General features: G+C 38.9%; 1 protein-coding gene across 1 annotated transcript in view; it reads left to right on the top strand.

Moving 5' to 3' along the window:
- Positions 1-16426, top strand: part of CABLES1 (Cdk5 and Abl enzyme substrate 1) — a 58132-nt gene that overhangs the window by 29420 nt on the left and 12286 nt on the right. Inside the window, exons 2-5 of the mRNA XM_060775167.2 lie at positions 2049-2120; positions 10225-10317; positions 13412-13489; positions 16153-16255. Of these exons, the coding sequence (XP_060631150.2) occupies positions 2049-2120; positions 10225-10317; positions 13412-13489; positions 16153-16255 (346 nt within the window). The remainder of the gene's footprint in view (positions 1-2048; positions 2121-10224; positions 10318-13411; positions 13490-16152; positions 16256-16426) is intronic.

Raw genomic sequence — 16426 nt, 5'->3', positions numbered from 1 at the left:
CAGCAAACAAAGCTCCCAGTAAAAATGACTTTCTCTTTTTCATGTAAGCGCACCATCATGCCTTTCTCTTGCTTCTCACACTGTCTATGCTTACCTACCCATCCCCTCCATTTTCTTTCCTGTTTCCTTTCTCTGTAGTTTTAATTCATAGCTCAGAAAGGCAGGGAAGCATGGAGAGCAGAAGAAAGAATGAGGTGTGCTGGAGGTGAGCTCTGGTGGTCATTTAGACATGTGGAAGTTTGCAAGGGGCTGGTAATTGTTCCAAGAGCTGTGAGGTGTTGCTATTATAGTGCTGTCAAAGAGAACGTTTCCTTGGGTGTGGAACCCCCATAGTAGGAGCAGCAGGAAATGTCAGAAGATGGGGGAGGATTGCGAGAAATAGAGGGCTTGAAACAGAATGGCTTTGATTGGTTTCATGTTTGAAGGTACTTTTTGAAGAAACTTGGATTGTACGTGATTGTAACCACTTAGCCCTTTCATACTACACAAATTATAGCTGTATGATTCTACTTCAAAAGCCATGGTTCTATCCTGTGGAGTCCTAGGATGTGCAGTTTAGGAAAGGGTATTTTCAGCCAAGAAACTGCGGTGCCTTTCCACACTACAGAGTACAGACTTTATAATCCCATAATCATAATGCTATAATTTGTGGTGTGAAAGGGCAAATTTTCTTCAGGAACTGTTAAAGAAATGTATATGACACCTTTCTTAGAACAGCCATATTAAACAGAATCTCAGCTTGGAAAGACTATTTATTTGTTTATCATGTCAGAAGCCATTGAGAAAACAATTCTAATGTATTTTAAAAACCACAAACAAAGTTAAAAACTTGGCATTATACTATTGGAAAGATATAATTGCTGCTAGCTGAACAGTAAGCATTTAATCTTTCAAAAATCAATGTGGTGAAGGAATTCCGGGCTACCATCTCCTTTTATTCTCTTGCTCTTCTGGCTGAAGTATTTGTTTTCAGAACTGTATATACATTTTGCGTTATATGACTGGAACCCCCGGTTGGTACAATGGGTTAAACCCTTGTGCTGACAGGACTGAAGACCGACAGGTCGGAGGTTCGAATCCAGGGTACATCGTGGATGTATTCCCTCTGACAGCTCCGATTCCCCGTGCGGAGACATGAGAGAAGCCCCACACAAGGATGGTAAAACAACAAAACATCTGCGTGTCCCCTGGGCAACGTCCTCGCAGATGGCCAATTCTCTCACAGCAGAAGCAACTTGCAGTTTCTCAAGTCGCTCCTGACACAGAAAAAAAATACATGACTGGCTTTTTAATGGTTTTAAGGCAATGTGGGACACCCAAGTTAGCAAACATTACTCTTGGTTGAAGCTGTGCCAGTCCACTGGCAGGAGAGGACCCTTGCCCCTTCCCCTGCATATGCATGACCAAGATTTCTGGCTTGGCTAAGAACAACCATAAAGATCTGTCAGGAAATAGCCTTTTAGATCAGTAATGGGAATTGGATGGGTCTCCAGATGTTGGAGTGTAGCTTCTAGTATCCCATAGCATGGGTTATACTGGTAAGTAGCAGTCCAAAAAGGTCTGGATTCTCATTCCTGTTTGCATCCTCTGGCCTCGGGTTATTCAAGGTTTTAAAGATGAACACCTGCACTTCAATTTGGATCTAAAAATGAGCCAGAGGCCAAGATAACTGACAGCGTGCTAGCAAATGAGATCAGATACACCATTTTCAGCTAGAAATTGTATGAATTTTCCAAACCTGATGTGTCCGAGCTGTTTCAATGATAGCTGCACATATAACACATTGGAGGTTATCAGGGCACTCATTACTTTTACTAGGCTATCTCTTTATAGGGAGGGTTGTGACTAATATCACAGCCTAGATTAAAAGCTTTCCTACTACATGAGGCAATCTGTGCTTCATGATAGATCCAGAAGAGTATACTGTCAGTTGATCTTTCAGAAAAAATATAAACCCTCCAGGACCTTACGTTTTGTTTATTTGAGCTCTCTGTTTTGTTCTGTGTATATTAAGCAGAATTCAATATAATTTATTGTTATTTCCACAGACGCCGGTTGATTTCCCAGAGGTCTTCATTGGAAACTTTGGAAGACATTGAGGAAAATGCTCCCTTACGGAGGTATATATAAATAATGGCTGCATAATAATTCTAAAATATATGTACATGCAGGGTCTGGTTCTACTACTGATGTAAGGGGAATTCAGTCTGCATTGGAAAATTGAAGAATCAAGGTTTTTGGATGGCGACACTGTTGAGCACCCAATGTTTTCTAACACGTACATTCCATGAGTATTCCTTGTCCAAGAAAACACTGTGAAACCCATAAGTGGATAGACTACTTGTAAGCACATATACAGAATACCACACTCTTTAATATTGAACAACTCCCACAATGTTAACAGTTTGAAAGCAATCCATTGAGACAAACAGAATTCAACATTAAAACACTAAATAAGTGGAATATTAAGAAAATAGATATTAAAACCGCATAAAGCCAAGGCATATTTAAAAATTGCATACTTCAAAAGCCTGGAGTTCACCTGATCACAAAGCATTGGCAAAGTCAAGTCTCACAAGACGGGCATTCCAGAAATGAGGTGCCAGCACTAAGGAGGCCTTTTACAACCTACTTCATTATATGGAAGATAAGCAAAATGGGAGGGTTTGTGCAACTTCAAGTATTCCTTATATCAATAGAACGGAGGTTTAAGAAAGTAGTGTTTGAAAACAGTTTGTTATAGGAAAGTTGCAGTGCTCTGCCAAATACATTGTTTGCAGCTAAAATCTCCAGAAGCTATAAACCCATGGTATTTGAGGGAAACACATAATCTCTATGCAACCTCAGAGCTGAGCAAATGGTCTTCATGCAAAATAATGACCATGATTCAGTTGCTTGAGTCATGCCTCACAACCAATAAAATATACAATTTTGTTCCTTTAAGTCTCACAATTCTAGCCAAGGAATACTTGTACCTGTCTCAAAAGCTTTGAATGAGTCTATGAACAAATATGTGCATGCAAGTTCTGTACAAATAATTGGAAATCCTATGCATAGCCTCGTGATTGGTTATTTGAATATATACAGAAGTGCTTAAACATTACACGTGTTCTCAGTGTAATGTTTGAGCAATCCTGTTCATAAAATGTGTACAATACATCGGCTCGGAGGCATTATTGCAATTTATTATTGCAATTTATTTTGGTGCAGAAGTGAAACAAAGTAGATCTCTTTACAAGTATCAGTTCAATTATCAAGATCAATTTAAATCTGCACTGAACTATCTTGTATCAACTGAGTCCCCTTCCACACAGCTGTATAAAATCCGACATTGTCTGCTTTGAACTGGGTTATTTCCCAGTATGGACTCAGATAACCCAGTTCAAAGCAGATATTGTGGATTATCTGCCTTGATATTATGGGTTATATGACTGTGGAAGGGCCCTGAGTTGCCTAAAACATGATACTTGGTCTACTCTTTTGGTTTTTCTTGTATGAATACAATATTAATGACCAAAGTATAACATTGAATTATTTTATTTTTAAAAACTTCTGTTGAATTGGAAGCTTAATAATAAAAAATATAGCGCTAGAAATAAAGGTTTCTAAATTTGTACATTACAATCAGTTTCAATCCTTCAAGGCAGTCTATTCACCAAAACTAACATTCTCATTAGAATCCAAAATCTGAATGAATGAATGTAATCTTTTTACCAATTCAGGATACAAGTGCTCTTTCATCAAGGTACTTACGTTAACTAGGGACAAAGGATTAACTAGGACTAGGGTTTTATAACTCAAACACAAGCATTATAACGTTAAGTAATTTTGTTTACAGATTTTTTAAATTTTATAATCCTTTCCTTTCTTCTTTTTAAACTTCATTAATTTATTGTTACAAACAAGTTAACAACATTCTAATTGGGCTCTTTTGCAAGGGAGAAAACCAAAAGTTGCACATCCATTAAAAACTGTTGAGACATTGAACACATAAAGTAGAAATATTGTTATAATTTCCTAGGTTTTGTGTGCCAAAATTCAATTAATAGAATGCATTGAACTTTCTGATTTCTTATCTCTCTTCTGTGTTGCGTTTACTGTTTATTAACTTAGCTATACTAATGGAGCCCCCGGTGGCGCAGTGGGTTAAACCCTTGTGCCAGCAGGACTGAAGACCAACAGGTCGCAGGTTCGAATCCGGGGAGAGGCAGATGAGCTCCCTCTATCAACTCCAGCTCCTCATGCAGGGACATGAGAGAAGCCTCCCACAAGGATGATAAAAACATCAAATCATCTGGCGTCCCCTGGGCAACGTCCTTGCAGACGGCCAATTCTCTCACACCAGAAGTGACTTGCAGTTTCTCAGTTGCTCCTGACACCACAAAAACAACAACAAACTATACGAATATGTGCTGTTTAGCTATTTGTTCAATTGAAGAGCGATTTTTTTCATGTTGCAATTTTGCAATAAGCTTCTTAATATATCAAAAATGCACACCATATCTCAGGGCTATGTCAGTCCTCTAGAAGTTGCTGGCTTTTATTTCCCATCAGTTCCTGCTGGCCTAACCAGTGGTGATGTATGATGGGAGCGATAGTTCACTAACATTTGAGAAAACACACATTCTCCACTGCTCCCATAACCAGTAATTGCCATCATTGAATAAAAACCATTAAGCTAAAAGGCCCGCTCTGCAATATACAGTCAGCTGCTAATGGCAGAAATTCTCTTAAATCTAATAATATAGCAAAAAGATTTATATCTAGAGTTGAATGTATAAAAACTCCTGCATTAAAAACCCTGACATTTTAGGGTGGCTTGGGGAATCTCTGACCTGATGGTTTTGCTTGTAGCTACTATCAGCATCTTTTAGCATGGCTGATGGTAATCCATTGCAGAAATTGCAGTCTAAAAACATAGCTCATTCTATTTACTTATGGTTGGAGCAATCCTAACTCTGACCAATACTAACTGATTGAGGCAACAATAGGGTACTCTGCCCTAAGGTGCTATGATCACCTTGGAAGCCTTTCCCCATGTGGATTTGGTGAGACCCAAAGTGTGGCTCTGGCAAGCTCTTAAGGCATAGGCATAACTTCTCAGGGCTAGAATGATTTATTCTGAACACAGTCTTGAGTCTGTTAGATATAAAGTTCCTTGCTTCCTCAAAACATCCTTGCATGGCAGCCATTAAATTCTATCCTGAAACTGGTATTTTTGTACTAGTCATTTCTATGAGTGCATGTACAATATATTGTAGAATCAATGCATCTTGGAATCACTTTAACTGCCATGGCTCAATGGTATGGAATTATAGGATTTGTGGTTCTACAAGGCCTTTAACCTTATCTGCCAAAGAGTACTGTTGCCTAACAAAACTACAAATCCCAGAATTCTATAATAGCATTGCAACATGGCAGTTAAAGTTGAGTTAAACCACATTACTTCCACATTGTAGATGTACCCAATTAGAGACACATTGTTTTTAAAGGAACTGCTAGATAAAAATATACATATATGAGAAAACTGGCTGTTTTGTTACCGTTCCTCAACTCATGCCTTGTCCATAGGGATATGGTAAGGCTTGATGAGTAATGGGTCTCCTGCTGCAAAGTCATCACTGTCCCTGAATTACTTTGTTTATCAATGTTTTGTTTACTATCAAAATCTACAAGTTTCCAACTTGTTAATCTGAAGAGAAATTTATCTGCTTTTCTCTGCTTCCTATAGGAGGTGGGGAGCTGCATGATATTATTTAACAGCAGACTTCCTAAAAGAGCATTCATAAGAATATTATGAAGTGCCTTCTAAATTATTTAAATGAGACTATAATTGCCAAAGAAATAAATAATGTTTAATATTTCAGGTTGTTTACTTGGAGCTATCTTTCCAGCAGAGTTCTGTACACAGCGGGGCTGCCTTTAATTGGAACTCACCGTAGCTGCTGATAGAAATAGCAAAATGTTAAAAAGGAACAGGATGTAAGGTAGTAAGGAAGATTTATCTAGGAGATTAAGATCTCTATGAAAGAAGTGCCAGTCTTAAATAACTGTATACAATTTGTGGTCAGTTATCTGACTTCATACATATGGGAGCGGACCAAATAACAGGAGACATGCAAAGTTATCTATCTTTCCCTGACACTTTCTGTTAGTCTGTACCCAACAGAGGACTACGGTTACGTAACTAAGTAGAACAACTTCTAAGAAGAATGCACAAGGGGACCAGTGAACATTGCATTGATCCCAATGTCCATTGGATGCATTTAATGATGTGCTGTTATGCATCTTTGCCATTCACTGACAATATTTCTTAGCACCTTTGCTATGTACCTAAACATATATAAATTTATGTTACGTAAAAAGTCATATAAGATTTTGATGACTCCTTTCATTTTGTAAAAATAAACTGCTCTGCTCAGCATCAAAATCTTTAGTTTATGTCTTAAAAACAATGGACATTTAAGTTCCCTTTTTATTTGTTTAACAAGCATATAACATTTTCTACAACTGCATGTCTTTGCTTTTAACTGATTTTCATAAATTAATTGTATAAATTCTACATGATTTAAATGATTTATGAAATAGCTCATATTTTAGACTAGGGTGGAAAATCTTTGGCCACATGTTTTTGTTTACATCCCTATCAACACCTTTCAACATGGCTGATAGTAATACATTATAATATAAAACATGTGGAGATTAAATGGTTGCCTGCCTCTGTTTTAGATTAAATTGTTTGCATGTATCTTTGAGTGCTTCTACATTGTAGAATTAATATAGTTCAACACCGCTTTAACAGCCATGGCTCAACAATGCAGGACCATCAGAATTGTAGTTTGATGAGGCACCAACACTATTTAGTAGAGAAGGCTAAAAGCCATGTAAAACTAACCTCCCATACAGTTCTTGTGGGTTTTTTCGGGCTATATGGCCATGTTCTAGAGGCATTTCTCCTGACGTTTCGCCTGCATCTATGGCAAGCATCCTCAGAGGTCTGTTGGAATTAGAGAGAGAATCCACACCATCCGCAAAGAACTCGCAAACACAGACAAGGAACTGCTGCATCTCCATATCAATATCAGCCAGAAGATGAATTCCCAGGACTGGGACAAAATAGACAATCTCACTTACAGGAAAATGGAGAAGAACATGGTTGTCCACACCAACAGACAAAAACAAAAATTCCACAAACGACAAAAGCAACAACCGAAACCAGAACTGGATACATCACGGACCATCATCAACCTGACAGACAGACAACTCTCTGAAGACCAAGTATCCATACTAGCGAAAGGAGGAAACTTTGCTGTAACCGCCACCAGGATCCCAGTAGAAAACATCATTGCCAATGTCGAATCAGCAATTTACCGCCTACCAGAGGAAGAAGCAGAAGAAGTACGAGCGGAAGCAGCAAGGATCCTGAAAAAGGCAAAACTCCCCTCCAGTAACATTACTAGGAAGGAAAGAGAAGCCATTCGAGACCTAAATTCAGATCCTGATATCCTCATTCTGCCAGCAGACAAGGGGAATGCCACAGTCATCATGCATATGGAGCAATACAAGGAGAAGATCAAAAAACTCCTGGACCCTACTATATACAAAAAACTCAAGCAAGACCCAACTGCCAAAATAACCAGGAAAACCAACACCCTGATTAAGAACTCCTCAATAAACTTTGACATACGACAGCAGCTATGTAAATCGGAAGCCCATCCACCCAGGCTTTATGGACTCCCAAAAATCCATAAGGACTCCACCCCACTCAGACCCATCGTGAGTGCCATTGGGTCCCCCACATACGACCTAGCAAAATTTCTTGCTGCACAGTTACAAAGCCATATTGGGCTCACTACACACTACATCAAGGACTCAGCCCACTTCATAGAAAAAATCAGCAATCTCAAGCTAAATACAAACGACAAACTGATCAGCTTCGATGTGGTATCTCTATTTACCATGGTCCCGGTAGCAGACACCATGGCACTCATCAACCAGAGGTTCCCAGAAGACATCACGGCTCTGTTTCACCATTGCCTCACCACCAGTTACTTTCAGTGGGACAATGAATTCTACGAACAGAAAGATGGAGTAGCTATGGGGAGCCCTCTCAGCCCGGTCATAGCTAACTTCTACATGGAACACTTTGAAGAACAAGCCCTGGAGACAGCAACCAAAAAGCCCACGATATGGTTCAGATATGTGGATGACACCTTCACCATTTGGAGCCATGGAGATGAAGAACTCAACAGGTTCCTGGACCATCTTAACAGCATCCACCCAAACATCCAGTTCACCATGGAAAAAGAAAATGAAGGAAGACTGCCTTTTCTAGATGTCCTAGTCATCCGCAAACCAGATCAACAATTGGGTCACACCGTCTACAGAAAACCCACACACACAGATAGATATCTACATAAAAACTCCAACCATCACCCAAGTCAAAAAAGAAGCACCATCAAAGCCTTGGCAGACCGTGCAAAAAGAATCTGCGAACCCCACCTCCTCCAAGATGAACTGAACCACCTCAACTGGGCTCTACAGGCCAATGGATACTCCACCTCAGACATCAGAAGAGCTGCAAGACCAAGAACAAACCACGAGAGTAAAGATGATGATCCACCCAGAGGAAAAGTGTTCCTGCCATACATCAAGGGAACCACTGACCGCATAGGGAAGCTGATGAGGAAACACAACATACAAACTATCTACAAACCCACCAAGAAAATCCAACAAATGCTACGTTCAGCAAAGGACAAGAGGGATCCTCTCACCTCTGCAGGAGTCTACCGTATACCATGCAGCTGTGGACAAGTCTACATAGGGACCACCAAACGCAGCGCCCAGACACGCATCAAGGAACATGAAAGGCACTGCAGACTACTTCAACCAGAGAAGTCAGCCATAGCAGAGCACCTGATGAACCAGCCTGGACACAGCATATTATTTGAAAACACAGAAATGCTGGACCACACCAACAACCACCATGTCAGACTACACAGAGAAGCCATTGAAATCCACAAGCATGTGGACAATTTCAACAGAAAGGAAGAGACCATGAAAATGAACAAAATCTGGCTCCCAGTATTAAAAAACTCTAAAATTATAACAGCTAAACAACAGAGAGGAAGAAACCAGGCACAGATTAACACCTCCCAGCAACAGGTTTTCCCAGGTTCAAGCAGGCCTTCAAATGCTAATGAAGGTGATTAGCCAAACACTCACACCTAATTGCAGCAGGGAAGAGCTCCTTGCCCCACCCCAGCCATTCCACAGATATATAAACCCATTTGTCCTAATTCCAACAGACCTCTGAGGATGCTTGCCATAGATGCAGGCGAAACGTCAGGAGAAATGCCTCTAGAACATGGCCATATAGCCCGAAAAAACCCACAAGAACTGAGTGATTCCGGCCATGAAAGCCTTCGACAATACATTAACCTCCCATATTCCCCATAGCATTGAGGCATGCCAGTTAAAGTGGTGTCAAACAACCGTAATTAATCCTTTGTCTAAATAATATGTAGTGTAGTGCTGGATTTGACACAAAAAGGAACTTTGCCACATGAATGAATATCACCCAGCTTACCTACAAAATCATAAAGCATCTTGGGTTTATGAGTGGTTCTGTAGCTTTTCAGTGTGTTGAGACAAAAAAAAAAGTTTGAGTTGCAAACATTATCAGGCTTCTTAGCAATAACTGGCTAGCTTGTTAAAGACAGGAATGACATCTTGAACACAATATTGAGCAAATTACCTACCAGCCTCCATGTTGTCATGTGTTCAATCACCCTGTTCTTTCAGTCCAAAATAACTCTGTCATGCCTATTCCTCTCAATACCTCTTCCTTTCCTCTTAGGAAAATTCTGATTCCATCTGTTGAATATTTTTTATGAGCAAGGAAGTTTTTTCTGGGATGTTTTAAAATAAGGAAAACATAGCAATTGTTTCATAGGAACACTTGTGACAGGGAAATGGAACAATATCATATTCTTTAATAACCACTTTTCTGATGTGAGATATAACAAAAACCAGGAAGTTCTGCTTCAGTTTTTTTAAGTACCTTTATTTCTAGACATTACTGTTTTTGTTCTTGCTGCAGAACTCCTAAATGGAGAAGGCTGACTTAAATAATGTGTCTGGTCTTTCCTTTCTGCCTTTGTGTTGAGGTATTTCAGTCATCCACTAAAGAACTTAAATATTTGAAATTTTATTATTTTTCAGGTGCCGGACTCTGTCAGGCTCACCCAGACCAAAGAACTTTAAGAAGGTTCATTTCATCAAGAACATACGACAGAATGATACACGGAGTGGCAGGTATTTTACAGTCAAATACTTGTTGGTCAATAATAGGGAAAATGTTCAAGGAAAAAATGTACCTTTGTGGGAGCCATTGTATCATTTTTCATTATAAATAGGATTATGTATACAGAACAGCATATTTCCCTTATGCAAGGAACCTGTGTAAGGCAAACACAACACATAATGGAGAATCATTTTTTTATTCTGAAGCCTGAAAACTGGTCTACATGGTTGGGACATGAAAGCAATCTTGCCATAAGGTCCATGTGTTATAGCAAATTCTCCATCATCAAGCTGCAATGGGTACAAATCATTGCTATCTGAAACAAGCAGCCCTACTGATGGAGAATGAGATGAACCTGTTTGCCATGTTGCATAACAGATAACCTACATGGGCATGAAAACCTGATAGATTTTAGTTAAAAAGTTGACCCCAAAAGCTTTGGTTGACTTACTATTTACCAAAAAAGGAACCACCTCTTTCTCTGAATAGATTGCTATAAAACAAGAACTTAGGCTCCTTCCACACAGCTGAATAAAATCCCACATTTTCTGCTTTGAACTGGAATATATGGCAGTGTGGACTCAGATAACCCAGTTCAAAGCAGTTATTGTGGGATTTTCTGCCTTGATATTCTGGGTTATATGGCTGTGTGGAAGGGCCCTGAATCTATCCCATGAGAAAAAAGCATTGACTCCATTCTACTCTCTGGCACCACTTCTGGCTCTTTTGAATGCTTCGTTGATGGGTCTAGCACTCACAACAGTAAATGAATGATACAGAAATGAGGATAATCAATATGTTATAGATAGACAGATAAACACAAGATAATACTCAAGGGGCCTCAGCTACAATAGATAATAGTGAGCCTTTATTTGACTATCCTATGTAAGTTTGTATGAATGGAAAACAGCAGTATCTGTTAGAACCTACTTTGTGTACATAACTGCAGTGTTAAACAAGTGCCTGACAAACAGTTGAATCTGGTCATGCGCAGTAATATGTCACGCAAACTGCATGTGCAGACCAGGCCCCCTCTTGACACTTTCTTATGTTTCCAGAGAGTGTGATTAGTCAAACTAGTTTTTTCTAGTCTGAGAATTCTGTCTAGCAAAACAAGAGGACCAGTGTTAAAGACTGATAGGAAGCATGGCTTTAGACTAAGAGTAAAGCATGCTGCACAACACTGCACCATAGAAATATCAGAAACTTCCTTAAACCAGACAGACCTTTTTTTCCTGTCTAGCCCAGTAGAGCCTGCCCTAACCAGGAGTTTTCCAGGGCCTCAGACAAATGCTTTTTGCATCACTCACTACCTTATCTGACTGAAGATACTGGAAACTGGAAGCAGTGGTCCCGTCCCCTAGAAATAACTGGGAGCTTTCTTTTATGCCTCTCTCATTAATGTGACTGAAAATAGGTTGGAGTATCTTTGCGTATTAGCCTGCTGGTAATAACTACAAGATAATTAAATATTTCTAAATTAAAGAGAATTGAATACCCAGTATCTGCAGTCTGATGTTGTCCTTTTTCCCTTCCTTCTCTTCCAGTAGAATGGAACCATTTTTTAATGCTAGATATGTGTTGCTAATAATAATTTATAATTCTAACAGAAGGCTGGAGATTTCAGTCGAAATGTTTCAGTTCCCATGCATTGCTGTCTGCACTAAAAGGTCACCCACAGTAGATTAGTATCTCACACTAAAGACACTTTGCATAGCATATTTCCCTCAGTTCCACCTGCAGCTCCAGTTGGAAGCCTTGCACATCCCATCCTAGCATACTGAGGTATTAGACTGAGCGTTCTGAAAAGACTAGTATGTCAGATGCTTTTGTAAACTTAATTACTGCTCCCAACTGTAGTAGTTAGTGTAATTTTTGTGTGAAAAAAACAATAGAGTGAAGCCATCTGTTTGATGTTAGATTCTGTTAGTATATAAGTGATTGTATTGTCATCTGCTCAGCAGGCGCCAATTATTGTTGCTTTATGAACTCTGGCCCAGAGGATCCGTTTATTTCTCAACCATCCCTGGCACAGTGCGTTGCTAAAAAGAGAGAGAGAGAGAGAGAGAGAGAGAGAGAGAGAAGAACATCATCTGTCTGGCTCATTAGTAATTTCCTCTGGGCTGCCTTGTCAAAGATATTTAAAAATAATGAAAGACACCAAAAATATTATTTATTTTCTATATCTCTATGGTAAAAGGTAAAATAAAATGTGGAATAAAATGACCATAGTCATACAGGTTGATGTTATCTTTTCTCTTCTTCCCTCTTGTGCCAGCTTTATTGAATACATTAAGACATTGTCATTCAGATAAAATAACTGTGTTATAACTTCTCTTGTATTCTGCGTTGGTTGGTGTCTGACAAAGAACTTGATTACCAGTAAATGCAAAGAACTGGATTATCAGCTTACTCTCTTCATTTGGTGTCTTTGGCCAAATGTAGAAGATTAATTCCATTTTATGTTGGATATTGTTGTTGTTTTTCTTGTTTTCAGTTTGCATATAAGAATGGTATAGACTGCACAAGGCGGTTAGGGTTCAGCATTAGCTCAAGACCAGAGCCCTTCTTGTGTTATACAGCCTTCTCGCTTTCCTTACACTAGAGATGTGATGAGCATTTCAAAGGATTCAAAGCTCTTCTGGTTGGAGAGCAGATGTTCAGCAACCTCTGTACTACACACATTTTTAGTATCTGGTGTGTATGTTTGTGCATTCCTTCAAGTTAACTTTTGGCAACCTCATCAATTCCATGAGTTTTTCATAGGCAAGAAATGCTCAGAAGTGACTAGCCATTGTCTTCCTCTGAAGTGCAGCCTATAGTACCTGATATTCCCCAGCAGACACCCATACTTACCGGAATTTCCGAATCACATGGTATCGTAGCGTCTTCAGGGTATTTAGGCTGTCTTAGACACTGGGTTTACTATCAAATATGAAGAAGTGATACATTTTAATATTTTAAAAATAACCTGTAGTCTACAGCAGAATATCAGAACATTGGAGAGGAGGTGGGTGGGATTTTGGCTAATCGAGCTTATTATTTTGAATGTAATTCACCGGATGGATTTCTTCCCTATATCGTGTCCTTTATTTTGCTTTGTAGAATAGTCCTTATTAGTGGAAGAAGATCTTTCTGCAGCATATTTTCAGTGCTGCCATATCGTGATTGTAGCCATGCTGGGTATGTATGTTTATTTCTTTCACACCATTTAATTGTTATGGGCATGCATTATTGCAGAGATCAAATTTGACATTATTAAAACACTCTCCCACACCATATTTAGTCAAGATCCAGATAGGGAAGGAGGAAATATCTAGCTGTCATAATGGGCAATTCTACCAGGTGACAGCTTGTAGATGAGGATAACTTGTGGATAACAATGACCAGTATCACATTTTGTTTGTGTGCAACCAACCCTCTGAATGAGTTTCAGTTGAATAGCATGGCAAGGAGGACTAAGATGTTTCCTTGTGAAAATTGTGTGAAAAATATAAAGACCTTCTGCTGCTGAGAGATGGGCTAGTATTTTGACATTATTGGTTCTAACACTGGATTTAGTACTACTGGCTGACAACAGAAGTTTTTTGCTGAGGGTTGGGATAATATTGTGACAGCATTGGTTCCAACACTGGATTGAGCACTACTGATTGACAATAAAAGTGTTTGCTTTTGTTTTGGTGGTATGAAACAAGTTTGAGCTCAGAGACGTTGGGTAACATCTGGTCAGTGTTGGTATGACATAACTTTTACATGAGTTAAAACGATTGTTGGGTGGCATTTTTGAAGTCGGCATAATAAAAGGAGAGTTTTTTTAGGCTAAATTTTTAAATTTAGGCTAAATTTACATATTAAATTCATCTCTGTATTAAAAAAATGCCAGTAGGGGCAGCTTGGCGATAAGACCATAGTTTTCAAGGCAGAGTAATGTAGAAGACAAATTTTAAATTATTTTCTGAAGCTGACACTTGCTATGTGAGGTGTGGGATGGAATACTACATCAATCTCAAGATTTTCCCAAATCAAGAGGAGAAAGTTTTTCTCTGGTGTAGGAAGAGTAAAAATATACCTCAATATCTCTCTTGATCACAGTAATTACCAGATCTTCATTGTGATTATGCTATTTCCTTTTTTTAAAACCTTCATGTTCAGTAGTTTGTGTATCCATATACCAGAGCTAGGGAGCATTTTCAGATTCATCCTCTTTTTCTACTTCCTCTAAACAGAGTAACCCCATATTTTGTTTTAAAAATACATATTCTGCACATTGGATGGAATTTTCAAACAGCGCCTTTTTCAAACTTCTGTCATGGTGTGCTATGGCATTTCCATTTTGCTTTCAGGTTTTGAAAAATCTGGTTAATATTTAATTTTCTTGTCAATTATTCATATGCTGAAGTGTTCAGCTAATGCTGTCACTTAAAGAGCAGATGCCCAGTAAACTCTTTAATAGATTTTTATAGATCTGCACCTGTATTCAGATAAGCCAATACTGTACATGTTCTGCTTCTTGAAAAGCAAGACTGCATATCCTTCTCTTTGAAGAAAATTCTCTTGATTGTGTGTTTTATTCTCTTGTCTTGCAGTAAAGGGCCTCTTTATTGAGCCATAGTTGCACATTAACGTTTATTTGTAAAACATTGACCAAAACATTAACTAAGAAATTCCTCATTCCAGGAAAAACAAAATGCAACCATTTAGTAAAAATCAACATATAATACTCTTTAGAGAAGAGCAAGTTTATGTCATACTGTTTATGATGTAGTAAATTCCTCTTCTAACATGTCTGTTTGCTAAAAAACAATCCATGAGGCACCCCAGTTTGGATTGAAATTGCAGAGCTGTGGAGAAAGTGCTAATCTTTTTTCACCAGCACATTGATTTTAAATATGATCATTATCAAACTGCTTTATTCCATGGATATAACTAACAAGGAAAGAGATAGGAAACACCACCAGGAAAAGGAGTAACCAGAACACCCAGTCCTGATCAAAGTGGACCTCACTTGCTGGTCCTATGAGCAATCAAAAATTGCCAGTTAGACAAGAATGTAAGATTGATTCAGGTATAATTACTGCTGGACACCTTAAATCCATTTCATTTGTATCTGTTTAATTGTAGGCTGGCTTAACTTTTAACTATGGGGTAAAGGCAGTCTATAAATTGAGTGGATGAGACAGTCAGTCAGTCATATAGAAGTATATTTCACGGTAACTAGCAGAAAGTGTTAGACTTTGACTGCAATGTTTGTTGCTTTCAGAACAGTTCTGTGAGTTAGTACACTAGGACCTCTTATCTAAAAGTAGACTAAGTACTTCCACCCACATAGCCAAGACTTGTCCAAGATCAAGTAATGAGTTTTCACAGCAGAAATGGGAGGTGAATCTGGTCTCCAGAGTCATAGGTTGGATCTACCCTGTCATATAATGGAGTTTGGAACTGCAGTCCTGTTTCATTATCCGGGCAGAGGCCACTAGGGAGCATTAGAGAAAATATAGTCTATTTTATGAGAGGTGTGGGTGGGTTGAAAGAGTAAAACCATTTCTCCCTGTTTTCCTGTTATTTCCCTTCCCCCCCCCCCCCCCCCCCCATGTCCCTGTCGTGGAAATAACCCTTGTTTATGAAACGGAAAGTCGGGAGGGAAAATAATCAGCAAAAATGAGATAAACCCTTCTCTCTCTAGCTCCCCCTAATGGACTCCACCCAGATAATGGAACAATGTTTAAATTATAATGCAGTTGATGGCAATATGGATTCAGCCATAGTCCAACTTTCAAACTGCTACTGTTTGGATAAAAAAGCTGTATAACTAACTTTCTTACTCATTGCTGCTCTCTCCTCCTCAGAGATGTGAAAACGGAAGGTGGAAGACAGTGTCACACTTCCGCAGGAGTTTGCTTGAAAGATATAGTTGGCCTTGAAGGTGTGGAACTGGGAGCCAATGGGAAGGTAAGAGTGGTTATCAGAAAAGTATAAAATATTAAGCTTCCTAAGCTAAATTTCACATTATATTATCCTAGTGGAAATGTAAAGCCTGTGAATATATTCTCCAGATGTTTTTTAAAACAGTGTGTTTTCATCACTGTTGATATGATTTCAGAATGTTCAACTCATAAAGAA

The sequence above is a fragment of the Anolis sagrei genome, chromosome 4 (assembly GCF_037176765.1).
Source record: "Anolis sagrei isolate rAnoSag1 chromosome 4, rAnoSag1.mat, whole genome shotgun sequence".
NCBI lineage: Eukaryota > Metazoa > Chordata > Lepidosauria > Squamata > Dactyloidae > Anolis > Anolis sagrei.
This window is presented reverse-complemented; position numbering and strand designations above follow the sequence as displayed.